Source organism: Equus przewalskii, chromosome 6, assembly GCF_037783145.1.
Source record: "Equus przewalskii isolate Varuska chromosome 6, EquPr2, whole genome shotgun sequence".
NCBI lineage: Eukaryota > Metazoa > Chordata > Mammalia > Perissodactyla > Equidae > Equus > Equus przewalskii.
Window position 1 is genome coordinate 7,459,478 of NC_091836.1, and position 19,314 is coordinate 7,478,791.

The 19,314-nt window shown below is 37.2% G+C and overlaps 1 protein-coding gene across 23 annotated transcripts in view; it reads right to left on the reverse strand.

Moving 5' to 3' along the window:
* MTMR2 (myotubularin related protein 2) overlaps positions 1-19,314 on the reverse strand; it is a 102,012-nt gene that overhangs the window by 75,136 nt on the left and 7,562 nt on the right. For 5 of the 23 annotated variants that reach the window (XM_070622947.1, XM_070622964.1, XM_070622946.1 and 2 more), the window contains exons 2-3: positions 18,409-18,636; positions 18,021-18,091 (exon numbers count right to left, since the gene is read on the reverse strand). The exons of 5 other annotated variants lie outside the window; for them this stretch is intronic. Coding sequence is in view for 1 of the 18 variants with exons in the window: in XM_008513741.2 (XP_008511963.1) it covers positions 1,349-1,368 (20 nt within the window). In the remaining 17 variants the exon portion in view is untranslated. Of the gene's footprint in view, positions 1-1,348; positions 1,422-10,451; positions 10,779-12,756; positions 12,970-18,020; positions 18,092-18,408; positions 18,637-19,314 lie in introns of those variants that run through there. 13 more of the 23 variants (XM_008513743.2, XM_070622961.1, XM_008513742.2 and 10 more) reach the window with 7 other exon arrangements.

Below are 19,314 nucleotides of genomic sequence, written 5' to 3' on the forward strand. Positions count from 1 at the left end.
CTGACTCATGTGGAGTACTTCTCGTCTGCCAAGGTGAAAAATGAAAATGCATGACTTGGAATAATCTTGGCACTTGCATTTCTGACAGCATACTCATTTTTCTTTCAAACACCACATGTGGTTTTCCTTCACAAGTCTCTTTCCAAATCTGCAGACCATATTCCGTTTCTTAAGAGTTTAGCCACTTTCCACATTACAGCGAATTGTCTATCCTTACTGGCTCCATTTTCTCAGCACCTACTCACTCCTTACTCCCTTGCAGTCTGGCTTCTGCCTCAATCAATCCCCGAAAAATGGCTCTTTCTATAAGTACCAATGACCTGATTATTTTTAAAAAATGGTCTTTTCTCAGTTCTGATACTATAAATTCTCATCTCCCCTCACTAGCATATTATTTTGGTTACCCCATATCTCAGTTTAATTTCATCAATACCCTCGAGCACCTATTATACATAAGCTACTACTGTTCCAGGAACTCCTAACACAGGGTTGCTGCCTCTAGCGAGCTTTCACTCCAATGCACTTAATACAAGTACAGAAAAAACACATCAAAACATAAAATACGAAAAATGAATGAGAGAGAAATAAAGCACGTGGGGGGTTGGAAATTGAAAAACTCATATACAGCTTTAATTTAGGGGCTCGAGAAAGGTTTCAAGAAAGAGATGGTGTTTGAAGTTAGCCAGAATATAGAAGAGGTTCGACATCTTCTCATCAATTTCACTAAGCAAAGGAATAGCATGAAAAAAACAAAGTAGAGGAAAATTCAGAGCATGTTAAAGCTGTTATAAGAGGTAGATCACTTTAGGTAGAGTAACGGATACTCGTAAGCCACAATTAGAAATAAGCCTGGAAAGATAAATTTTTATTAGACTGTAGCAGGTCCTAAAAAATAAGTTAATATTTAGATATTTAATTCTGAAAGCAGTGAGAAGCCACTGAAAGTTTCTGTGTTTTAGGAAGATTTTTTTAACAATATGTCAAAGAATGGATAAGAGTAAGAAAATCTGTTAGGAGACTTCCTCACGTCAGAGGTACCAAGGGCCTAAACTAGCCGTAAAAATGAAATAGGAGTGGATACAAGGGACACTGTAGAGATGGAATCAACAGAACTCGGCAATTGACTTGACATGATAAGAAAGGAAGAGAAAAGGGTCAATATATGATGCCAAGTCTTGCTGACTGAGAAACCAGTGTGCCAAATTAGAGAGCAAAGAAGAAAAGCAGGTAGTTTGGGGAGCTGATAAGTTCTGTCTTAGAACTTTTAAGACTGAGGCAGCATTAAGACGTCCACAGGGAAACAGGTAGCACTCCATTCAGTAGGAAGTCAAAGGATTTTAGATTCTACCTGATCATGCACTTGTTCATTCATTCATTCCGGCAATGCTGATTTACTGCTTACTTTGTGTTGGATGAGTGCACTGTGAAGACACATGTGATGCAGAAATATTAGATATGCTCCCAAATTATAGCCTCATGAGAGAGGTAGACTCCTATTTAACTATGAATCTCATCGTGATAAATTCCATAAGAATGGTTAAAAAAATACTATAGGAGAATACAGGAGGAAAGGATTGAATGTGACCAGGAAAGGTTGAGGTAGACTTGAAAGATATGTCAGTTTTTATGGACATTGGCCTGTTAGCAGGATTTGATGGTAGAATAGAGAAAATTTGAATAGGGTATGTGAAAATACGCAATAGATTATGATGTTGTTGAATTTGAATCTCGTAAAACATCCAAGTGGATGTGTTCATCAAGTAAGTGGAAATATAAAACCTTTCCCGTTTTGACATTCCCTGGAGAGCTTATACCTAGGTGATAGCTAAATCCATGAATCTGAATCTGTAGCCCAGGACATGATATAAAGCAAGACGAGATTTGAGTTTTAGTGAATGGAACTACATTCATTTCCATAAAATAGAGACTGAAGGTAGAAGTCTAGAAAAAAATGGTCAGAGAGATGGAAGAATCAAGAGAAAAATTTAGTGAAAGCCAAGAAGAGTGTTTCAAAATAGGTAGTTAGTATGTAATACTACAAAGCAGTCAAGGAAAATGAGAGAAAGATCCAATAGATTTATTAATAAAATACATTGAATTAATTACTAAGTCAATATGGTCTATATAATGTTTTAGAAACAAGATCTAATATGAATGAAAAAATGGAGGTAATGAGGCATGGACTGCCTCAACTTCTTGCCCCTCTCTCAGTAAACTTATCTGTATCCAAACCCACTCTTTCTTCCTATCTTAGATGATGATACCTCTTGGGTTCAAGGCCAGTCCTTGCTCCTGTGCTCTTCATCCTGCCCCATACAGTCACCTTTGGGAGAGGGGTGGGAGGGGTGGGTGGCGGGGATGAGTGGGTGTGTATATGCATGCACAGGCTTTACACAACACTGGACATTTAGTAGGAACTCAATAGTGATTTGCTGAATCTATATCAGAATAACACATTTTCAATTCTAACTGAACTACTCTATCGATACTGCTTTCTGGATGTCATTAATGACCTCAGTAACAAACCCAGGGGCCTTGTTTCTCTCAGTTCTTGCTCTCCTTAACCTCTCTGCAACATCTGATACTACTGTCACTGCCTCCCTCTTGGGATTCTTTTCTTTCTAAACTTCCGTTGTCATTAAAATTTAATTTACATTAAAATTTCTTTATGCTCTCTCCTTTTCTAGGTTCTTTTCTTCCACTTGCCCTCTAAATACAGAGTTTCATGAAAGTTCTGACCTTGGCTTTGTTCTCTGTATACAATCTCTCTGAAATATCATGGCTTCCCACAGCTGCAGTTATCACCTCTGTGCAAATGATTTTCAAACATATCTTTAGTCTTCTCAGTCCCACATTCACAAATACTTGCTACTAGTACCATCTGGCCCCACGTTCTCTCTTCAGCCTTAGTTCCTCACTCTGATCCTGCTTAGCTACAGGCCACACTTTGTGATGACACTAAGCTATAGAGTAAGTAACTAGAATTACATCAAATAATATTTTTTTAAATTGTCCCTTTCAAATGCAAGTATAGCCATCAGTTAACCAACTATTCTGATAGCCAGCCAATGAATGATAGAATACTATAACTTTCAAGGACCTCTGAGATAATTCTAGGGAAATTCCTCTCATTTACAGATAAAGTACAACCCAGAGAAGTGAAGTGAATGATTTGAAATATGATATGAAATTCTTGGCAGAGCCAGATACAGAATCAGGTCCCCTTTTGATTAAATCACATCGCTTCCAATGGAGTACGGAATCAGGAGAAATACCCTCAAGGTGCTTATTATTTAACTGGGGAGATAAAACAAACACACATACCCCCTAAAATTTCTATCACACAAGCTCATTGTATGAGGATGAAATTCAGTTGAGATCAATCAAGGAATGCTCCCTGGAGACGATAAAGCTGAACAGGATTTAGAAGTGGGTTAAGAATAGGACTACTAGAAAGTAGTACCTTTAGGCCTGTTTCCCGTAATTTTTTTTTTTAAGTTTTTGGACAACAAACACAAGGAACATATTATATAGGAGAAGACTGGATTGTTAATTAAATCTCCCATTTAGAATTCAGTATGAATCCAAGTGATATTGTAGGTTCTGAAAGTAAATGAAGATAAGGCTCCAATGCGAATCTGATATTGTCTCACAGAATGTTACTGTTCCTCAACTCCTCATCTATTTTACTGTTTAAGAATGTGATGGGTCTGAGAGCAGGCCGCTCCAAGGTGTGCCACTCTGGTATGCGGACTATTTCGAGCTGAAGACAATGAAGCCTCAAAAGACCCACAAAGAGCATCTGACCTTCCCCCAAGCTGCCTAAAGAAATTTAAAATAAAGGTTGTCTCCAGGACAGGCCATCACCGTAGATAACTATCTAGGACACTTGGGGGGATCCTTGCTAAGTCCACTCTTATCAAAGTCCTGCTTATCAAACTTCTGCATTCCATCTCTATGACGATTGTCTTTCTCCCCCTTGAAGCCCCAGATCATTATGTGCTCCTTGTCCGTAGCTGAGGGTACTTAAACGGGTGGACTCAGCCAGATGGCCGAGTTACTCAGTTTACCCTGAGTTTCTCCCATGTATACATGCTATTAAATTTTGTTTGATTTTCTCTTGCTAACCTGCCTCTTTGATTATTTGACCAGCCATAAGAACCTTGAGGAAAGGCAGTGGGGGGTAATTCTCCCACTTCCCTGACAAATGCTTCATTTCCTTTTACTCTACCACTCAGTAGTCATGTGACCTTGGGCAGGATGCTCTAACACTCTGGGTCTCAGTTTCTTTACGTGTAAAATGGAGAAGATAAACTCTCCCTCATATAATTGGTTATTTATTCAGCTCCTGGTGTTCCAAATCAGGTCACTGATTCCCCCCAATCCCCAGCCTCCATCTGTAAGAGTTAAGAAAGGGCATCAGAAATCCAAGTGCTCTGGAGAGTTAGACTGTCTCTCCACCTCTCCCCTGGTCTCCTCAACACCATTGGCAAAAGTAAAGAGGAGACCCCAGAACTGTGTGTGATCTTTGCAGGACCTCACCATTCCCTCCCCCTCAATACTCAGTCTCACCACACTCTATCTTAAAAACTGTAACGACTAACTTCATTATTCTCCTTAACTCTGTTTTCAACAGTTCCCATAAGAAGTCAGAAGTACCAGACTCTAATCCCCTTTTCTGATCCCGTCTTCCATTCACCCCCCAACTCCTGTGCTTCTGTCTTTCAAGGTCAATCATCAGCAAAATATCCTCTACTCTCTCTCTTAAATGGTCTTTTTACCATTTACTCTAATGCCTGGTTTTCCCCTGAGGACATTGCTCTCCCTACAGCTCTTTCAAATGGAAAAATAAGCCCTCTTATTTTCTCTCCTATATCCCTCTCCCACCACTGGGCCTGGAAATTAGGCCTTGTTCCTCTTTGCTACTTGCAGACTATTCTTCCTCTCTGTGTCTAAAAACCCCAAGCATTCAATCATGTCATCAGACTATACCACCCTCTACTCCTCCCTGTTGAAGTCACTTACCAATCTCTAAGTCACTCTCCCTCATTCCTTGAAGAATTGGCTTCATGCTCACCATCATTCTTTCTAATATTAATACAACTGCCATAATTCTTACTGATTGCAATATCCATGTAAATGAGCATTCCAACACGTGGCCTCCCAGTTCCTTAACCTCCTCTCCTCCAATGATCTTGTCTTCCACTCCACCTCAGATCATACTCATACCCTAAACACTGGCATCACCAATTAATGAGTCCTTAACTTAAACTTCAAACATTCTACTGTCTGACCACCAGCTCATTCTCTCTAGTACCCTTGCCAACATCTTTATTGTTCAGTTCCACCAAGACCTTCACTGTTCCTACTGCCTTTCCTTGTCTCTACTTCATGACCTTACTTCTCTCTTTTCCCAATTTCCTAAATTCCGTAACCTGTAATTACAATCACTCCATGGTTCTTGCTTGCTTCATGGTACTTACCTGGCAACACCCAAATACTAGCTAAGCCACACTCTGCCTACTCCAGACCTGCACCCATATAGTTAAATTAGTCTAGAGAAAAATACACAGCCTCACAGCCTAGACTCACTTTGAATTCATGACGATTTACCTCTACCAGGCCCTTAATACTGTGCAGGAATCATACATTTCCCTAGTCCCTACACTCTCCCATTCTTCTAGACAACTAATTCATAACGTCTTTTCTTTCTTCACCCTCTGTCGCCCTCTCCTGAATTTTAGTAGGTGATCTAGATTCCCATATCATTGAAAAATAGAGAAGTAACCAAAAAAGATCCTTCCCAGGCTCCCCCAAATACAACCTATGTGCATCTGTGCATAAGTAATCTGCCTTCCTCTTACTGTGGAAAAATAGTGTATATTCCCATCTAAAGCTAGCTCCTCCACTAAACTCCACCTCCTCTCATCTTTTCAAGAAAATCTCTCCAGCAATTCTTCCCTCTGGTTCCTCCATCATAAAATTTTCCCTCTCTACTCAATCATTCCAACCAGCATAGAAACATGCAATTACTTCTCTCAGCCCCTCCAGATACCACTTCATTTTTTTGAGATTCTTTATGGAAACACTCCCTGAAAGAGATTATCTATACTCAGTCCTTCCAATTCCTTACCTCTCATTCTCTCTTGAACCCACTTCCATCAGGCCAACAAAAATGTTCAAGGTCATCAAGAACCTCCACTCTGCTAAACTCAATTGTCAATACTTACAATCCTCAACTATCAGCAGCATCTGACATCGTTGATCCTTCCTCCTTGAAACACTTTCCACCCAGGGCTTCCAAAACACTATACTCTCATGGCTACCTCACTATCCTTTGGCCACTCTTTCTCTCAGGTCTTCTGTAATGATTCTTCTCTCATCTTCTTAACCAACTGACATTGGGAGTGCCCTTGCACTCTCAGTGCTTAGATCTCTTATATTCACCTCCCTCCTGAATAATCTCATCCCATCTCAGAGCTTTAACATCTTTAAGTTGATGACCAAATTTATAGCACTATCACAGACTTCTCTCTTGAATTCCAGATTCCAATCACCTATTTATTTAACACCTCCAGGTGGACATTTACTATGCCCAAAACCAAACTACTGTTCTTCCTGAAAGCACCTCTAACATCGCAGTAAATTGTAATTCTATCCTTCTCTACTTTCTTGGGCCAAAATCTTTGACTCCTCTCTATTACACTATGTGCTCAATCAGTCAGGAAATCCTATTGGTTGCACCTTCAAAACATGTCCAGTATCCAATCACGTCTCTCTACTTCTTCAGCTACCACTATCATCTCCCTCCTGGATGATTCCAAGTGCCTATAAGCCAATCTCCTGGCTTCTGCATCCTAGTCAGTTCCTAACATAGCAACCAGAATGATCCTTTTGAAACATCTGATATGGTCACACACTAACAAAAAAACTTCCACTCTTTCCATCTCACTCAGAATAAAAGCCAGAGTCCTTAAAGTAGCCTGGAAGGCCTTTCACAATCTGCCCCCACCCTTACCTCTCTGATCTCATCTTCTACTATTCTCCCTTTTGCTCCCTTGTACTAGAACCACACAAGACTCCTTGCTGTACCTCCAACACACCAGGCAAGTTTCCACTTTGGTTATCTCTATCTATAACTCTCTTCTCCCAAATACTCTCTTTTTTTCCTTCACTTTCTTCAGCTTTTTTGCTCAAATGTTGCCTCCTTAGTGAGACCTTTTCTGGCCATTTTATTCAAAACTGCAAACAACTCCAAACCTACCTCCATTCTCTATTCACTCTCCTGCTTTATTTTTCCCAGAGCACTTATTACTATCTGATATACTTTTTGTTTGACTTATTTATTTTCTGTCTCCTCCATTTAGTTTATACTTACTGAGTGATTACCATATGCCAGAAACAGTTCACATACTTATAAAGATCAAATAAAATAATGCATGCAAAAAGTTTAGCACATTACCTGACAAACAGAAACACCAAAACAATGTAAACTATTATTTTTACCTAATGGTGGGTGGAACAGGATACCCCTTACAGCGATCAGAGAACTCCAGTTTATCAGAATGAAGTAAAACACAGGACTGGAGGCTTAAAACAAATGAGACGCTACCAATTTGATCCTTAAAGAAGCAAGGAGGTAAATTACCCATAATCAAATAGTCTCTGCCAGGGAAAATTTAATACAATTTATTTAAAACCAGACAAGCAAAAATAACCTCTAGAATAGGAAATTTCATTATTTCCCCTCTAGCAACAAGTTTCAATTATTAAATCATTGTTGGAAACTTACCTCCTTTCTGCTTTCATCGCAAATGCCGTGTACTATTTTATTTCATGACCAAAAAAAGGATGTCTACAGTAAGTGTTTAATCATGGACTATTATATGTAACCATACGAAAAGCACCTTCACAATATGAAGCAAGGGACACTCAGGGAAATGCTTACACATAGATAAACTACTCTCCCACTCCAACTAGGACATATGCATATAAGCTACGAGAAGAGAAAGAAAAACTGGGTCTCATAAATCATGGAAAGTCATTTAGCCTCTCAGAGCCTCAATTTCATATTGCAAAGTGGAGATAAAAATACTTGCTCTTCTTATCTCTCTGGGTAGTTATAAAGACTAAGTGAAAATAATGTGAAAATGCTGTCTAAACAGTAAGATTTCTTTATACAGAAACACTACTGCTAAAAAAGGGGGGAAGGGAGGGGCCAGCATCCTGCAACTGATAATGCAAAATTTGGAAAATGAAGTTACTGTTAAAATGTTTAAGACTTAAGTTTAAAGCAAAAAACAAATATGTATAGGGCTAAGAAACAAGGTATCTTCTCAGGAAGACTTTCTAGATTAGCGCCATTCGTCCTGGATGACTCCCTGGGTATACGCCCCCCTCAGCACGTTCATCTTTAATTCACAGCTACATCTTACTGGTTCTTTGCTAATGTTTTCAAGTAAGTTTATGTTTTCTAGTTTGGTAAAATGCACAAATTCAATAAACGCTTATTTACCAAGGCAATTTCCCAAATAAAAATCAGAACTCTTTAGAGAATAGCATTTACAACACACCCATTATATTAAAAATGACAGCAACAAAATAGTAGGCCAGACCTATTTACACTAAAATAATTTAAAAGGATAATTTATTTACAGGAAAAGACATTAAATAAAGAAATATTTGAGATGATCAAATCTCTCATTACGAAGAATAAAACACTTGTGGAAAAGTCAGGAAATGTCCCCAAAAAATCACATTCTTTTTTTTTTTTTTTTGGTGAGCAAGATAGGCCCTGAGCTAACATCTGTGCCAATCTTCCTCTATTTTTTTGTATGTGGGATGCCAACCCAGCATGGTCTGATAAGCGGTGTGCAGGTTGCGCCTGGGATTCGAACCCATGAACCCTGAGGCTGCGGAAACAGAGCATGAGAACCCAACCACTCTGCCACCAGGTCGGCCCCTCACCTCATTTTTAACAAAAGCCAAATTGTATAGAATTTGGGCACACAAATGAAAAGATGACATAAAGATTCATGGGTTCATGGTCCAAAAATACTTTTTTAAATGGCCCTTAGTTTCACAACAGTTTCAGAGACAGATTTCAGTCAAGATCAAAAAAATTGTGGTATTACTATTCAAATTAACTTACAGCCGTTCCATAGCATCTGCTTTAATCACTAAATGCCACCTCCCTCCGCCACAAGAAAAGATTTTTCCCAATGCATGCCTAAATGAGAAACAAGACTATGTTTCCAAACTAAGCAATCATTCTCCATTATCCATATTCCATTTAATTGACAGGCCACAAAAAGGGTCATTTCCTATATCCAAGGCCTCTTTTTATCATGGAAGTGATCTCCAAATTGGAACACGAAGTGTTGAGGAAGCAAGGGCTTTTTAAATGATAACATTCAATGATATTCAATGAACTCAATTCAATGATGACATTCAAGTCATAAGGAAGACTTGAAGGGGCAGAGGTGCTATACAAGATGGTCTAAAGTTCAAACAAACTATTCTATGATCCTGAGAACAAATATAAAATGCTAGGATTACAAATGAATTGAAGAGTTATAGTTCTAAACACTGGAAATATTTGCTAAAAAGGATTTTATTATTTTTAGTATCCTTTTCACCTCTTGACAATCAAAATGCCCCCAACCCTCCCCTCCCATACACACACACACACACACACACACACAAATAAACGATTGTCCCAATTGAAAATGTGATTCAAAGACCTGTGCATCAACATTACTTCTTACCTATACTACATAAATCTTCCCCATAGCACACTCACAAAGCTGCAACATCATGAAATTGTATTCCTCATTTTCAATTAGTGTGGGCACTTTTCTGCCCAAACCTTTAATCAGAGTTACTATTAAGAAATAAAATTAAACTGTAATCATGATTCCCTCCCGTTCCTATAAATCCTTTCATGGAGGTACAAAAAACCACTGACAAGGTTCAAATATATAAGCCATAAACAAACAGAAAATTCCCAGGCCCTGGATAACCTGTAAGCAATTAATAAGGTTCAGAATCATGAAGAGGTACATATACTTTGGAACAAAACAATCTTAACACCTCACGGGTAGGCAAAACTATCCTTGCCCTCAAGAGCACTGAGAGCTTCATTCACATACGTCAAGTGTGCTACATCAAAAAAATTATAAATAAAACACAGATTTTAGAAATGAAGTTGTTACAGAGAGAATATTTGCTCAAAAGCAACAAAACGGATCAAAATATAATCAGCACTGTGGAATATTCTTGTTAATAGTATAAATTATCCTTTATACTCATATTTATTCATATGTAGACTCATTTTCCTGAGACTCAAAATCTTAGAATAAAACTGCAATTACATTCCAATGTACTAAATTATGATTCACAATCTATCCTTAGGAAGAGCAGTTAAAGATTATACAAACACGCAAACTCACGTTCACAAACGCGTTTATCCTCATTTGCAGAGCCGTGGCCCTTGTAAATGGGAAGTCACTCTCACTAAAATTCCCCTCTTTAATCCACTCCTCATTCCACTCTAAACTATATTATTCTCTTTATTCTTAATTAAAAAGAATCAACTCAATACTATTTAAATGTTAACTTCTGGTTCCACAAAATAACCAAATGAACATACACACACACACAGATACACAGGAAGGAATGGAACTTAGGCTCCTGGTGAGTAAGAGGTGCATAAGAGAGGCCAGAGCTAGTAATACTCTGTTTTCTAATGGCCCTGCCACTCTCTCAGCCAGAGTGACACAGTTTCCTTTCCACCACAGGATCAAAACAGAAATCCTGTCATCTGACTCTTAGTCATTCCCACCCATTTACTGGTCTGCTGTTGTTATAACAGAATGTCTTTTTCCTTTGCTACACTCTTCCACCCTTTTGGTCTCAAAAGTTCTAATGTTCCAAAGTGTAACATTTAGGTGAACACAGCTGTACAAACTAATTTTGGTAGGGGGATACCAATTACTCTCTACATGCTTACTGTCTACATGCATTTCAAAATAGTATCATCAAATAAGATAATATACTCTCCACCTTTCTTGTTTGTTTGTTTCAGGTAGGAGATTTTGTTGTTGTTGTTGTTGCACTTATTCCTGAGAATTAATTAAGCTAAAAGCCTGCAATTAAGAAAATCATGTTGAAACAAATGACTTTGGTAGCTACTACAGAAGTACTTCTTACCTAAATATTGTTGAACTTACAAGAATCCGTGTTAAGGCTGCAAGACAGAGAAATCTGTCTCTAGGTAGTAGGGGTTCACTTATCACCTCTAAATATTCCCACACCTCAAAACAGCGCTCCGCTTCCTTGAAAGGGTGGAGGCTAAGAACCTCTACCTCCAGTTAAAGGCCTCTTAGCCAGCTTCCCTCCCACTCTTCCAACTCTTCCCCTCCATTTGGGGAGCAGGGACTTCCTAAATCTCCTTTTCCATACCCTCCCCTCTCTTCCACAGACATTTACTAACACCATCAATATATAATGTACTGTGGATAGAGTTGAAAACAGGTTCATTTTCTTCAAGAGACTTATAGTCTAACGCAGATGTCAATGTGTAACTATCTCCTAATAGTAAAGTGTGGGAATGAAAGGATATAAAGGATGTAACAGAAGCACAGAAGGGAATGCAAAGCACAGAACAGACAGAGAACTGCTTAGTGGCGGAAAACAGGAGCTTTAGGGTCACAGAGACTTGGTTTCACCACTTAGCAAATAATAATTCGGGCAAGTTACTTAATCTCTCTAAGTTCTTTCTTTATAAAATAAGATAGTGATACCTTATAAGAGTGTAATAAAGATCAAAAGGCATCATCTACAGAAAGTTATTAGTGCTAAATACTTAACTAGTAGAAAGTGTTCAACAAATAGCATTGTGGAAATACAAGAGGATCCTCCTCAGAAAGGAAAATAGAATGAAATCAGAAATAAGAGTCTCCCTTTTTCTTTAAGAAGGAATCCACTAATTGAATTAAAATGAAGCACTTGGCCCCAAAAGAACTTTTCACTGAGATCTACACTGTAAAATGTCCCCAAGTGACTAAGATAACTGAATGTACAAACTTTTTAAACTTAAAAAGAAAAATTTTAGTTAATGGATGAATCACTTAATACAAAGCACAAATATCAGGGGGGAAATGTTTTAAATATATGTAAATATATCTATATCTAGCTATATATATATAACACACACCCACACACACATCTCCCCTCACGCATACACACATCCTATGTAATTTCTGATAGATTCAAGCAGAAGACTGGCACAAAGTTTCAATCACAAAACCAATTCCATCACCAGCATTTTTCAATATAACCATTAGCAAAGCATTGACCCTCTCTGGCTCTGCTGGTCTGCTAACAGAATTATCATTATTTTATTATCACACTAACACCTGGATGTATTTTGCAATAATTAACAGAAAAACCCAATCCAAGCACTAACAGATGCCATAAACATACTTATATTCCTCTTACTTTTCTCATCTAATACTTGAAAGTCCAATAAAAACATTTCTAGCAAAAGTGAAAAAGTGTTTCTGAAAATTAGACACGCAGATAAACATACCAGCCATTACACATTCTTAATGCCAAACACCCTGGAAACAAGTCACCTATCTGCTCATCTATCCCAGTAAACAAATGCCTCCAGATGACTTAGGAGAGGGTGCACTGCCTTTACTTCCAGTCATTACTGACCACAGTCATTACAATAAGCTCTAAACCACTTGCCTTATTTAAACCGCTTCACTCCTACTGCAATTTTATTTTTCTTCAGTATTCCATGGAAAGCAAAAGTTGTTTTTGAAAAGTATTCTCTTATAAGTAATGTCCTCAACACATACATAGCATGTTTACCCAAGAACATTAAAGAATGTGTTCTATATTCTGACTATGAACGAGCTTTTCCAGGAACGCAAATTTTGCTGTCAATACTTACACAATGGACTGCAGTGTCATAAGCACTGCTCATGCTCTATTAGTCATTCTGCTGAAAATTTTATTAAAAAAAATAATAAAAGGCCTGCAGTGTGTATAAAGCATTTGGGACACAAAAGACTTATTGTCAGAATATTTGCAGGATACTCAAAATAGAAAAACAACAAAAACAAATTAATTGACGGCTTACAGTTACTTTTAAAAATACTACACGAGAACGCTGAATTTTTTTAAATTAACCAGTCTATCATATAAAAGAGACGGCATAAATGATCTTATCATCACGGCATCTGACTGACAGAGATGAGAGGCTACATTTTGTATTCTTCAGAAAAACAAAGGGGATTTGAGCTCTGGGACAGCTGGTGCATGTTGGCACTTGGTCTGGAAAATCCCAAGGTTCTAAGGTACACGTGACCTTGGATACAGTTCAATTTGTATTATTTTATTTTAGGCTATCAACTACATTTCAAACTAAAAGTCAGGGCACATTCTTTGGTAATGCAGCAGCAAGTCTGAAAAGCCAGGTTGCATAGAAAACGGTTTACATAGGTCTTTTTTTCCCCATAGAGTATTGTTTCTTCAAAGATCTTATCTGGAAATATAAATAAACAGAACAGGTAAAAGCCAAAGTATTCTGGCCAAAATGAATGTGTCCATGGGGGATGGATAAGAATTGGAGAGTAGGAGAGACCCTGAGTTCCAATGCCCTCAGCAGCCCCTTAAAAGAATTTCTCAAAACTCCTTCAAAAATCTCTTCATTCAAACTCAGACAAGAGCTGAAATTAAAGTGTATATGGCTTCTTAAGTAGCCTAGAGGGGAGAAGTTATTTATATATCAGTTTAGCTGAGAAAACTCTCATACTAAACTGAGAATTGGCAAGATTATTAGAGCTCAAAGCACACTACTCTGAAATTGTTCTTCCTTTTAGAAACAAACACTTCCATCCCAAATTGAAGTCTAAGGTCAGAAACACTAAAGAAGGAGAGTTGACCTACTCAGTAAATGCTTGTTCAACAAACACTTTTACCTGGACAAATAAAGAAAACACATGGGGAATTCATGCCTTGATAAATGACCTCACATGTAATTTTTCTCAGTCTATCATGCAAATCTAAATTCATTATTAAAATCAGAAGGTCACAGATCCATTCTTCAGGCTATCTAGATACATACTTATGTTTGTCCAAGAAAAGGGTAAATAATTATTACTATTAATTGGTCACTACCCTTTCAGCGTAATGGGATATAACTTTTCTGCACAAATTTCAGTCATGTAAGTGAAATTAACACAGGTGTTTTGTTTTGTTTTGCAGTCGCTAAGTTAAAACATACCGTAAGAAAAGAGAAGCATTCAATGTCTCTTTTTCCTCCTAGCTTGGAAAGGTTAAATTAAAAATCTAATGTATTGGCATCATTCAGTGATTTATCCCTCCATAATTTTGCATACTGTTCCCTATTCACTAGATTAGTTGGTTATTAAAAATCCTAAGTCCTAAAAAGAAACTTTTTTCTTGTTTGTTTTTGTCTTTTCCTTACCTGTATAATAAGGACAAGGAAAACAAATCTCTTTTTAAATAATTTTAAGTAATAATACTTAAAAGTAGCATAGCCCTTCACAAATGTCAAAATGCTCTCATACACATTATCTTCCTTACATAGTACCAATTCTGGGACTGAACTGCCTCAGACTACATTTTGGTTCTACCACCCTGTGTGACCTTGAGGAAGTTACTTAACCTCTCTGTGCCTCAGTTTCCTCATCTATAAAATAAGGATAATGATAATTCTTATACCTACCATGACTATTAGGAAAATTAAATGAATTAAGATATGCAAAATACTTAAAACAGTGCTTACTACATGGTACACACTATATACGTGTTAGCTATTTTTTTTTTATTATTGTCATCATCATTAATCATATTTGGGTCTCACAATAATGCTGTAAAGGTAGGGCTGCATGGATCATTTTATCCTTTTTCCAGATAAAGGAATCAGGCCCAGAGAAATCAAGTGACTCATCCAGAGTCATAGTTAAGAAGCAGAATCAAAACTAAAGAACCCAGGAGTAAGAAAGGATCAAGACCTTTCACTACATGGTGCTGTATCATATCACACAGCATATTTTTGGGGTTTATAGAGTTCTATATACTTCTAAAGACCATAATTACTACTCTTTTAAACATTCAAATAATTTTAGGCAGCACACACTGGTAACCATGCTGAGAAAGAGTCTTTTATCCAAAAGATACCTGCACCTCTTGTAAGTATTTTAAGAGTAGCAAAAGTAAGTCAGATTTCTAAAGAGAAGTGTGCACTGAATAATTAGGCTGGTCGGATAAGGTGAACCTGTCATCAATTTTCCAGTATTTAGGATTTCTTTTAAGTAGCAAAATGTATAGCCCATGAAACTCCAACACTTCCATATTATGATTTACGTTGGGCAGTGGAAACGGCATGACGTTCAGAGTCAAAGTTCAAGTTCCAGTCCCATTTCTTATAAGCAGAGGACGCTGGACAATCATATCACTTCTCTGAGCCTCAGTTACTCATCTGTCAAATAAGGACCTACTTCACAAGGTTGTTATGAGACACAGCTGAGATGATGTAGGTGAAACAGCTTCTAACTATAAAAACCACAGCAAAATGTGCTAACATGACTATTAGCTACTTTGATTACACTGAGGAATAATACTGAACATTCATTCATTCATTTATTCACCATTTTTTCCCAGGGAAAATTGCTGGCAAAAGTCTTCCAACACAGAAGCATCCTCCCGAGTATTTCGTTAAGTGTACAAGGAATCAACCTGGATCGGATTAGCATAGTGACAGAGAAATGTAAAGCATTTAATACCATGCGCTTAAAGAAGGCTCAGTAAAATCCGAGCACAAGAAATAAGAGGAGGGATCAAGTGACAAGCATGTGGATTTTTCTTTCTGATTTTAAATTAAACAATAGTAAACATTTCCAATTAAATCATAAGGAAACTCAGTGGACATATCATCATCATAGTGGTAATCATAATAGTACACTATATTTGTATGACACAACAGTTTTCAAAGCATTTCACAAATTTTATTATAGAAACAGAATGTTATTCTGTTTGTTCACAAGTGTATTTTAACATTCATAAATCTTCCACTCCTAAGCAAGTCCCTTAACTTTAGTGTCCCAACATAAAAAAATGAGAGAGACTACCTAATAGATAAGGTTTGCTTTTAGAGCTAGTATATTTAAGATTTTGAGGTTGTGGTTGCAAAAAGAGCAGAAAAAGATGTACCAGAAAGAAAATTTATAATTACAAAATATAAGAAACATTAAAAATGAATGTGATTTTAAAATGTCACTTTTTAAAAATCTTACAATTAAAACATGTCCCAACTTATCCAGAAAACTGGGTAATGGCATTTTGTAGTTAAACTTACTAATAAATTTGAGAATTACAGAATATTTCAAAAAACTAGATAACTACATTTACTAATGTAAAGTTACAATTCAGTAACTATCAATATAGCATACATAATACAATATAAAATATACACGATACTAAAATTAATTCAAACTCTTACAGGTCAGAAAATACTTTAGAATATTTCAGTCCCTCAGAGATACTGTGACTATCAATTACAACAATGGAGTATTATAAAATGACTCCAATTATTTAAGGTCTCTGGCTTGGTATATAAAGCATCAGATTCTGTACAAAGCAAATAAAACCACTCCTAACAGCATCTCATAGAACCCAAAGGAAAAACGCTAACAGTAAACTGTCCAAGCACCTACTATTTGCAAAGCACTATGCTAGCGATCATCATTCAAAAATGAAATCAGATCCTTTTCCACAGCATAAAACTCAAAGGCCAGGTAGGGATAGTGACACAGCGGGGAAAAAAGTCTTTTTCCTTTACCTGGACTACCAGGGATTTTTTTTCCACCCAATGATTTCAAAATCAGAATCAGTCATATAGCTGACTAAAGATGAAGAAACAAACCATCCATGTTTTTCCATTATTTTTTTGGTTGTTTTTTCAGGACCTTATGATTTTACACATGCACAGTGAAGTTGTCTGGCCCAACAAAAGTCATGACGTGACTTGGTGAAGTCTAGAACTGGGAGTCAGGAGACCACTTCCGGCACCAAATAGCTGTGACTTTGGAGGAAACATCATCAATCTTTCCTGGCCTTTGAACACGTATTGTGCCTTTAAGTAAATTATAAAACTTTTCCAGGTCTGTTCCCTCATCTGCAAACTTACAGAGCGGGACTAGAATCTTTGGATCGGTGGTTCTCACTTTACGTGCAGATTCTTGGGCCCACTCCCAGTGATTCAGAATGTCTGGGCTGGAATCTAGGAAGCCAAATGTTCACCAAGCACCACAGGGGAATGAAATACGCAGGTGGTCCTCAGCCACACTTGAGAAACACTAACTAGATAACCTCTAATGTCCCTATAGAAAGATGACATCACTCAATTCAGCACCAACGTCTTAGGAATTCTGGATCTAGCATAATGTGCAGGACAGAGCAGATGTTAAACAAGTATTTATAGAGACAAAGACAGGAAGGGAGAGAGGAAGGGAGTGGGTAAAGAAAGAAGGGGAAGAAGGGAGGAAGGGAGGAGGCTAGCTAGATAACTGGTCATATTTTTGGCTAAGAAACATACAGAAAGTAGTAAAATTAAAATTCAATAAAAATACATCATCAGCTGGAAAGAGAAAACCTCATAATCTACACACATTAAATTTTAAATGTAACACGAGCCCTTGTCAAACTACAAGGTACTAAGGAGGACAAGGAAAAAAACAGTACATGGAAACCAAAAGAATTCTAATGGAAAATTACTGATGACTAAAACTTAGTGACTATTTTCCCCAGGTAGAAGGGAACACAGAATTTCAAGGACTGGGACTTGGAATTAGGACTGAAGTTTGAAGCTAGTGGTTACTCACATCCATAAATTTCATTTGGGGTAATACATGGATTCCAGAAATACTGTTGGCAACATTAACTTTTGTCCATCTTTTATTTCCATTTTCCCATTCACTTACATTATAATTTTTGAGATGTTTTATCTTCACTTCTGATGATCTTCAAATGTCAATGGCTCTTAACACATTAACTGTAAACAAACACAAAGGAACTTAGGGGCATTCAGATATTTAAGGAACCCTATGCTCAAGTATTCTAAATTATTCTGTAAAGCCTGTGGGGGAGGGAGGGGCGGGAGGAGGCTTTGGCATCATGTTTACTTGCTCCATAATTTATCTGATGTTCAAAATGTAAAACTATTCTTTTGAATGAAAATGATACCATCCTCTTAATCAACAGGTAAAGGAAAAACACCATCCTATTTTCTGTCGGAAGAAAAAAAGATTCAAAGCTAGAGAAAATTCTCTCCAAAGACAGACACTCTGAACTCGCTAATTTATTGTGTACCTTCTCCGTCTCCAGCTCAGCAGTGCAGCCAGTCAGGGAAACACATTTTGTTGTCACTACCACCCAATCAACCTGTCCTGAGACTGCCCTCTGACTGTCAAGTTTTGGGCTGGGCCTGGGGCACCAGATCTTCAGGTATGATCAGTTCTTTACAGCACATAGACCCTGAAGTTAAACAGACTTGGGTTCCAAAGTCAAACTGCTCTCCCTAATCTTCAGTTTTCACATCTGTAAAATGAAACAATAATACTGTTTATTTTACACAATTATGAGGATTTCATGAGAAAATGCATACCAGGGATTTAAGACTATGCCCCGCATACAGTAAGCACTCAATAAATGTTAAGTGCTATTATTCACATTATTTATATATTATGGTTGTGATTGTTAATATTAATACTATTCATTTATTACTACGACAACTGTCTAGGACTTGAAAAGTAAAGCCTCTCTCAGCTGTTTATATTTTTATGTACTGCCTTTGGTTACAATGGAAGAATATTATCCAATTATATTATATAATTATATAAATATATATAAAATATATATTATATAATTATATAATATATATATATATTATAATATTATAACCAGTAACAGAGGACATTTGTATCATATAAAATTTTATTTTTGACCTTTGCTGGGCATCTTGGCTCAGCTCAAGAAAATTAAGGCTTACAGTCACTAGCCCATCATCAGCCAAAGTTATTACCCCTTTCCTAATGCACAACTTCCTAACAAGGCCCTAATTGAACAACTGCTCACGTACTGTTACCAGGAATGGCAACTCTATTAAGAAAGGAGATGGATAATGAATAATGCCAAATCAATTGAGAGAAGACTTCTCTACCCTCCTGTACTCACCCCTAAATGATTAAACACCTTACATTTGACATTTATGCTTAA